A 9,469-nucleotide genomic window follows, 5' to 3' on the forward strand; every position below is an offset into this window, starting at 1 on the left:
GGGCCTATTTCCCCGAGATCAGACTAAATCGTCTCTAAGATCCCTTCCAGCTATAAACCTAAGATAGTACTATTCTTAAGAGAGGGAAGAAAGAAATAGGACATATCCACACACACCTCAAGGGTACTAGTGTCAGACACCATGTTTATTGGAAAGAAGGGAGAGTGTCCCTGCCCTGATCCCCTTTAACACTGAGAAAAAAACCCAACCCTCTGCTTCACTGAGCAGGGATGGGGAAAAGAGATGAAGACAAGGCAGAATGCCTAGTTTCTATTAGGGGAATTGGTAAAATCAGGTATGTGGAAAAGCAGTAAGCTTACAGAGATACTCTCAACCTTCCCCTCCAATCCCCTGTAGTCTCAGACATTGATGGGTTCACGGCTGTGATTCTGTCTTTTCACCACAAACACCTTCTGTCCAGACACAGTCACCAACAACGTGTGTTCCCCGAAGACCACTAGGAACAAAGGCCCCCCCAAAGACAAAATGTTGGCTAGAATCAAAGCCAGAGAACTCACCCTGAGGGTTGGGGAGTTGAGGGTGAATGGTTTTAATTAGGTAAAAAGGCAGAATAAGAATGGATAGGAACTTGGGGAAGAGGCAATGAGGGGATTTGTATTTTCTTGAGGAAAGGAGATTTGTGACAGTTCCTTTCATGATCCAGGGGTCAGGGACTTACCAGACAAGCGCTTGAAGGGCATGTCAAGGCCACGATACAACCGGAAACCACAGGCTGTGCTCACTAGCTCAGAGATTGCACCAGCTGCTTGTTCATCATTCTCCAAATCACCAGATGACTAGATGATGATAAGAGTTGAAACCAAAAATTAAGAGAAGGATCACATGAACAAAACAGTATTTTAATCTCTCTCCCCTCACAAGCCCCCCCCATACACACACTGGCTCTTTCTCCCTTTTGGCCAGCTTAGGGAAAAGGAGGGAAAAACCCCCCCCCCCCCCCCCCCCCAAAAAAATCTTTACTTGAGCCTGCTACCTATTCTGGTGACCAACCATATCATAACTTTTTTTTGCCACCACTTTTCCAATGAACCAGTGGTTTTCCTTTGTCCTTTCTCATTCCTTCCTCAATACCCCTTGCAATTTGGCTTCTGTAGCCTTCTGTCTACTGAAACTATGTGCAAAGGTTACCAATGACCTGTCCAAACCAACAGGCTTCTCATCTCCCCATTTCTGTGGTCCCCCCAGTAGAAGATACAGGACTGTTTCATTTTTGTTTTTGTATTTCTAACTCACAGAAGGTATTTAAAGAATATCTGTTGACTGATTGTAACATCTAACACCTGAGCACCCTGTTCTTTCTAGAACACTATCCTCCCTCAAATTGGGTATCACTGCACAGACCTAGTTTAGCACTTAGCTCGCTCTTTTTTTGCATTCTTCATTTCTTCTCTAACTCCCTAGATGGAAGTATTAACTCAAAGGATCACTCTACTGGAGAGCCTCTTTATCAAAAAAAAAAAAAAAAAAAAAAAAGCAAAATAAGTTTTGATGCAACTTAGACAGCCATCTCTTACAAGAGGAAAAAAAAACAATTCTGCAAAATTCATCATATCTAACAATACATGCCAGGTTCCAAATCCATAGACCTCCATCTCCAAAAATGGGAAAAGATGCATATCCCTTCATCAAAGCCAAGTTTAACTATTCCATTTACACAACATTCAGTTTTTATTTTTTTAGTTGTTCTTTGGATTTACATTGCAGTAGTCATTGTGGATACTATTTTCCTGGTCCTCCCTACTTCATTTTACATCAGCTTAATAAATCTTCCCATGCCCCCTGTATTCTTCATATACTGTTTCTTATGACACAAAGCATATTGCCCTATATTCATGTACCACAATTTATTTGGCCATTTCTCCAATAAATGGGTACTTAAATAAATGGCATATGTTGAATCATTCATTTTAAGGCTTTAACAACTATGTTGAAGGTTTTTAAATCTAGCATCTCCAGCCTTGCTTAATCTCCCAAATTCTAGACTCATCTCCCATTACCTACTGGACATTTTTATTTGGATATTCTATAGTCACTTCAAAGTCTAAAATAATAATGCCTTATATTCACATTAAATTTTAGTTTAACAATATAGTTGTTCATTGACTTGCAATGTAAATCTAAAGTGCATTAAAGAAAAAGGATGGAGAGAGAAAACTGCCTGACTATATCCACAAAGCTAGATACTATAAATTCATGGCCTCAAAACATCTGTATGCAAATACCCACGTTTAGGCAAAAAGCAAAAGAATCACAAGGAGGCAAGAGGATACCCATACATGGAATACGGCTCTGGAGAGGTATACCTTATTATTGGGAAATGCTGTCCAGGTCTTTTCAGTCTTGTCCGGGTCTTTGTGACCCTCTTTGGGGTTTTCTTGGTAATGATACTGGAGTAGTTTGCCATTTCCTTATCCAGCTCATTTTACAGATGAGGAAACTGAAGCAAATAGGGTTAAGTGACTTGCCCAGAGTCACACAGCTCTAGTGTCTGAGGCTGGATTTGAACTCAGGTCTTCCTGATTTTCGGCCCAGCACTCTATCTAGTCTGCCATTATTAGAAAATAGGCTTAAATTAACAATTTTCTTTGTTCCTCTAGGCAGTCTTAAGTCTAAATTCTGATTTTGAGTAGATATATCCTTTTCCAAGGATGTGAAGGGGAAACTGGAATTCCTATTCTTCATGATAGTTTTTAACATTACCTTTCTTTAATCAGGGGCAATACACTGTAAGTTCCACGGAGGCAGCAAAGTTGTTCTATATTTAATCTTCATTTCTATGTACTTAACACATTGTTTTGAACAAGTCAGATACCTTATAAATGTGTATTTTTTTTTGGTACCAAAAAAAAACCTTATTAAGGACAGATAAAAAGAGGTAGGTACCATCTATTAAGATGTTATTCTCATAAGGGATAGTCAAGGAGACAACAGAGGAAAAAAAGCATTTGGGTAACAAACAAAAGAGAAAGAAACCAATGATTTTGTCATCAAGGTACACTAGAGAACTACTAGATAGAAAAAGGAAGTAGATGAGTTCAGGAAAGATTAAAAGCCTGGCACAAGCACCACGTATCTACTGGAAACCTTTCTTCCCCGCCAAAAGCAGGGCAGCTAATAACTTTGATTTGCCTTAATTTCATCCTTCAAAAGGTAAATTAAAAAAAAACCCAACAAATTCTACATAGAATCTGATTCTCACTGAGGAAGAACTGTTACTGGGGAGTGGAAATGATAGGAATTGGGGGGGGAGGGGAAGAGTTAACACTTCCTTTTAGAGTTTGTGATAAAAAAAGAAACTGGCCATAATTTTGCCAGTTACAAATCTTGTGGAGATAGAAGAAACGCCATCTCTCAGATAGGTTCTCTTCCTTGCACTCAATCACCACCTCAGGTAATTTATCATCTGTAGTACTGCAACAGTCTTCTAATTGGTCTCACTGCCTCAAGTCTTTCCCCACTGTAATCCATCCTTCACACATCTCCCAGTGTGTAACCTAAAAAACATAGGTCTCACCTTGCTGGACCCCTACTCAGTAAACTTCAGTGCCTCCCAAACTCCTTTGTTTGGCATTTAAAACTCTGTATAACGTACCCTCTTCTATCTTTACAATCTTCCATATTATTCCCATCCTTGTACTTTGGTCCAGCCCAACTGGCCTACTTGCTGTTCCTCACATGTAACATATCTAATGCCATGCTTGTGCACTCGAGTTTGGAATGCTCTCCCCTTTCTAACATCCACATTTTAGAATCCCTGGCTTCCTTGAGATTCAGCTTGAGAACCCTTTTCAGCAGAAGTTTCCCAGACTCTCATGGCTAGTACTTTCCCAAGTTATTCTGTATCTACTGTTATCTTGTATCTACCTGTTTATGTACATGTTGTATCCCCTATACATGTAGTAGAATGTAAATTCCTTGATGGCAGGGACTGTTTTTGCCTTTTTTGGTATATCCAGCACCTACCAATGTCCAACTCATAATGAAGTGCTTAATAAAGGAATACCGATAAATTGGCTGAAATAGAACAGATTCCCACTAAATGGAGAATGACTAAACAAATTGTGGTACATGAAGTAATGGAATAAAATAATGAATATAAAGAATTTCAGGACACAATGGAAAACTTAATATGAACTGATATAGAATGAGGTAAGCAGAACCAGGAAAATAATATACACAATGACAGCCACACAGGGAACACAACTCAATGACCAAGCTTGGTCCTCAAGAAGAAAATTTGGCTCCCTTCCCTCTTTGCAGAAATAGGGGAGAATAGGGGTGTGGAATATCATATGTACCCTCAAACTCAGTTAATACTGTTTGGTTTTGCTGGGCTTCCCCCCTTCCCCTTAAAAAATCTGTAACAAGAGCTTGCTGACTTAGGAGAATGGAAGCATTTTCAATAGTGTGATAGAAAAACAAAAGGCATCAATTTTTTTAAGTAAGAAAAAGAAAAAAAAAATAAGACACTGCTTCCAATAACCAGACATTTGTCCCTCTGTATTTTACCCTGTCATTCTGAACACCAAGCCAAAGACACTGACAACCAGGGAAGTGTCCAGAGAACAACTAGGATGATGAAGGGTCTTGAATGTATGTTATATGAGGATTGAGTGAAGGCATGTTTAGCCTGGAGTATAGATAATTCAAGGGAGACACTGTATCTGTGTTCAGATATTTGAAGGACTGTCATATGTAAGAGATATTACTTGTTGTTTGGTCCTAGAGGGCAGAACTGGGAACAATGGGTGAAAGCTGCAAAGAAGCAAATTTAGGCATGATGTTAGGAAAAATAAAACAATCAGTGCTGTCCAAAAAGTGGAAATGGGTTGCCCTGGGAGTTGCTGAGTTTCCCTTTATTGAAATCTTACAGTGGAAGCTGAATGACCACTTGCCATTTATGTTCTAAACAGAGAGATACCTTTGGCCATAGGTTCAACTAGATGGCAGCTGAGTTTCCTTCCAATTCTTCAGTCTATAAGTTTTACATGTAAAACTTACACTTATATGAGGTTTTAAGATTTACAAAAAAGCTTTCCTCACAACAACCCTATGAAGTACAAAGGACAAATAATCCCAGTTTACAGGTAACAGGTTCAGCAAGTGATGTCCAATTTCACAAAACTACTAAATCTCATACCCAGAATTCAAACCATGTTTCCCTGACCTCTCTTGCTGAGGTGAAATGATGGGAATCTGAATTTACTACTTTATCTTAAAATTTATGATACAGATGATGAAAGCTGGCTATATTCTGACATTCCCCCTTTAATTTGAGGAGAACAGGAGAAAGAATTGGGAGAGATCTTATGGACTAAATTCTACAGGGAAAGTGAGTCCAGGAAGAATGAGGAATTCTCACAAATGAAATTCTGAAGATCTAATAAGAAGGGAAAGTCAGAGTTGTCTGAAGAGTCTCATGTTCATAGGAAAATGAACAACCAAGTTAGGTTTTTTAAATATATGGACAGAAAACAGAAAGCAGGTAACAGGATGAATAGAAAAACATGGCTTGGTCCTTTAAAAAAGTGTCAGGAGGTGCCGAAACTGGTGAGAGAATATAAACATCAAAAGTTGTTTTCAGTCTTTATTTTTAAGTTATATTGGAGAAGAGAGGAAGAAAAGAGCGGGTACTTATGTAGCACTCTTTTGCAAAACACTTTTGAGTATATTCTCTTATTTGATCTTTATCTTAACTTTCTAAAGCTGATAATACAGATATTATTATTCCCATTTTATAAATGAGGAAACTGAGACTCAACAAATAATTACATGTGACTAGCTCTCCATCACAGTTTCTAAGTATCTGGGGCAGGAGATGAACCTTACTCCAACCCAACACTCTTTCCACTATACCATTCCCTAAGGATCAAAGAGATAATCCTCAGATTGAGAATAACACACAGAATAGATGAGACAACAGTAAGAGATGACAGAGATGGTCATCTCTATTTTGTTAGAATGTAAACTCCTCATGAGAAGGGGCTATTTTATTCAATCTATTTGTATCCTTGGCCTGACAGGCATGTGCTTAATAAATACTGACCATTTCTGTTTTCTCCAACAAGGGGACTGATCTTTGGACTGGAAAGGAAATAACCAATGATGGCTACTAGAGATGAAACCCAAGATGAAACCCTTAATGAGTCCAGGTCATCTAGGTAACACTTCAGGGTACTGAAAGAACTGGCAGGCATGATTGATAAGCTCAATGATCACTACACAACTGTGGAAAACGGGAAAGGTACCGTAGAGTTGAAGGAAGACAATTCTCCTGATTTTCAAAAGAGACTACTATGAGTCTAAAAACTAGTGAGTTTGACTTTGACTCCTGTCAAAATTCTCAAAGCTCTTATTAATAATGTAATTAGTAAAAATCTAGACAAGAAAGCATGGTGGTGCACACCTATTATCCTTGTTACTGGGGAGGCAGAAGATCCCTTGAGTTTTGAGCAGCTTGAGTTAAAGCTGGTTGAGTAACTGCACTAAGTCTAGCAACAATATGGTGGAGTCCCTAGGAGAAGCTGGTGCCAGCAAGCTGCTTAAGGAGGGGCAAACTGGCCCCGCTTGAAATGGAAGAGGTCAAAGTTTCTGTGTCAGTCAGCAGAGGGGTTACGCTCATTAGTGGCCATTGCACTTCTACCTTGGCAAAGTTGGGGAGAAAAGAAAGCAGCAACTGTAACAAGTCATCATGACTTGAACAAAAATAGGCCATGCCAGACCACCCTTATTTCCTTTTTTTGGACAGGATTACTAGGCTACTGAGCTAATAATCAAGGAAATATTGTAGATACAGCTTACCTGGATTTTATTTCTTTTTTCTACACCCCAAGGCAGTTTTTATTAAACGTGAGCAAATAGTCTATAAATCAAAATTTTAACATTTAACAATGGCAGGTTTCTCAAAGACAAATAAGTCAATATTACTGGTAGGCACCCAGTGCTCAGGGAAAAAAAAAGGAAGTGGGAATCTCAGGGCCTGACTCCTTTGTCTTTTTAATGAAAGGACATTTCTTCCAGGTGTCACTGGGAAGAAGCTTCTACATGGTATCCAAAGTGTCTACCTACCTGCTGCCCCACAAAATTTATAAAAAGGATTGATAAGTGAATGATCAGTCATTTCCTCTCCACTCTCATTGCCTTACACTGTCATCCCCATTCTCCTCAAAGCCATTGTTCCCTTTCTACTCCTCTCCCACCTCTTCAACCCTCTGAGCCTCAGTCAAGACACCTAGCTAGTAGCAAAGATGCCTAGGTTGCTTTCCCCATTCCATTTCTGAAAAGTACATGCACAGCACCGCTATAGGAAAAACATATAGGACTTGGAATCTGTTCCCGAGGTTCTCTGCACTGACTATAGTGGGTCAGGGGAGTAAATTTCTTTCAGGCTCTAAATGACCTGGTCCTCAATGTAATTAGAGATTACTACCTATCCTTCCCCTAGAAAAGCAAAAGTTATGAGGGCCTGAACTAGGATGCTAGCTGCCCGAGTGAACAGAAGGGAATGGATATGAAATGTTATACAGGAAGAACTGAAAGTATTTGGCAAATGACTGGAATTCTGGATTTGAGGAGAGAGGTAATGAGTAAGTCAAGATTTGAATTTAGGTGACTGGAAGGATAATAGCATACTAAACAAACAGAGGAGGAGCAGTTTTAGGTGGAAGAAAAAGTGAAGAAAATGAGTTTCATTTTAGACATGTGCAGTTGGAAGTACCTATGAGTCATTCAGGTAGCTCTATCTAGCAGGCAATCGGTAATTCAGGACTGAAGCTTGAGAGGGACGAACACACACACAGGAGTTATCTGCATATAGAAACTGAAAATGCAGAACTAGGCAAGGGTATATAAATAAAGAAGAGACACTCAGAATTTGGGGCCAAGACATGGATATAATCCAGCAAAGGATTCTGAAGAGCTAAACATCTAGAAGAAGAACCAGGAGAACTACTATGCAACTATGACAGCTAGAATTAACCCATCAATGAGCATTTATTAAGAACCTACTATGTGCCAGGCACTGTGATAGGGAATACAAGACAGATGCATAGATTTGGGAGTCATCTGCACAGAGATAATAGTTCAGTCCATGGGAGCTTAAGGATAAGGATTATGCATGCTTTGTGGATCAAACTATAGCACATATTTCAAATTAGGAAAAGCTGTAGGAAGGAAGAGATAAATGGAAGGGTCATAAATCATTAAGGAGTTATCAAGGATCAGGTCATCTCTTTCTACTCTTCTCCCCAAGACTTACCGCCAGCACTGCTCCTTCACTCAGTACCAAGTAGCCCAGCTGGTCAGGGATACGCTCCAGCCCCTGGGTCAATGCAGATGTCTAGAAGAAGCACAATAAATACGAGAAGGGAATAATCAGAGGGAAGAGAGCTAGACTGAGATCTTTCCTACTTACTTCCAAATCACTATTCCTCCTGCTGCTGATGCAACACTTCCCCTGTCCCCCTATTTTCCTTACACTATCTCTCCACCTTGCCAAGACTTTAGACTAGGATAAATAATTGCTGACATTTATATAGGGCTTTGCAAGCACTTTTGATCCTCACAACAACTCTGCAGGGAGTAATCACTACAGGTTAATTACTATGTCCATTTTAAACATAAGAAAACAGGATCAAGAGAAGTTAAGGGACCAGCTCACAGTCACACAGTGTCATAGATGGATATTTGAAGTCTCCCCTGATTTTCAGTCCAGCTCTCTTTTCATTAGGCTGATGTCCAATACACTCTTTCTACTCAGTGCCCAAGTGCCTTATTTCCCTCCATGTTCTAAACACTCAGATTCCCCTTCCTTCCCTTCAACTCACAACCCCAAATCTTCCCTTCTCGTTGAAGTGCTAATTCAAACAAAACAAAAGTTTATTATTCACTTACGTGAGTTAAGTTTTCTAATCTCCTTGCCTCAAGGCTCTCCTCTCCAATGTATCTTTCATAGGTGCCAAACTGATGGTCCTATGACACAGGTCTGACCTTATCCCTCTTCTGCCCAGAAGCTCCAACAGCTTCCTCTTTCCTCTAAAATAAAATGCAAACTCCTCCCTTAGTTGTTTAAAGCTCTACAATCTGGCTCCAGCCTACCTTTTTAGGCTTATTGCACATTATTCTCCTTTTCAACCAAGCTGGCCTGCTTGTTCTTCCTCATAAATTACAATCTGGACAATCTGAGGATTTTTGCATAGAATGTACTCACGGGATCATAAGGCCATCTATTTAGAGATGGAAACCTTAGAGGTTATCTAGTCCACCCCCTTCATTTTACAAACAATGAAAATGAAGCCCAGAAAGATTAAGTCAAGGTTTCACAGGTAGCCTCGGAGGTGGGAAATGAACCCAGGTCTTGACTTCAAGTCCAGCATTCACTACACTCTACCACACTGCCTCCGCTGATAACACTCTCCTCATAACACAACACCAGCTTCGTTCAAAACTC

At 39.7% G+C, this 9,469-nt stretch overlaps 1 protein-coding gene across 1 annotated transcript; it reads right to left on the reverse strand.

Annotated features, from left to right (window-relative positions):
• Positions 1-117: 117 nt before the first annotated feature.
• LOC114032924 (ragulator complex protein LAMTOR4) lies at positions 118-9,237 on the reverse strand. Its single transcript, XM_027848382.1, has 5 exons — positions 9,230-9,237; positions 8,914-8,965; positions 8,279-8,359; positions 680-797; positions 118-457 (listed from the first exon to the last, which is right to left on the reverse strand). The coding sequence occupies exons 1-5, from the start codon at positions 9,235-9,237 to the stop codon at positions 360-362; spliced, it is 357 nt and encodes a 118-aa protein (XP_027704183.1). The 3' UTR covers positions 118-359.
• Between the last annotated feature and the right edge of the window lie 232 nt (positions 9,238-9,469).

The sequence above is a fragment of the Vombatus ursinus genome, unplaced genomic scaffold, assembly GCF_900497805.2.
Source record: "Vombatus ursinus unplaced genomic scaffold, bare-nosed wombat genome assembly UNPS02005963.1, whole genome shotgun sequence".
NCBI lineage: Eukaryota > Metazoa > Chordata > Mammalia > Diprotodontia > Vombatidae > Vombatus > Vombatus ursinus.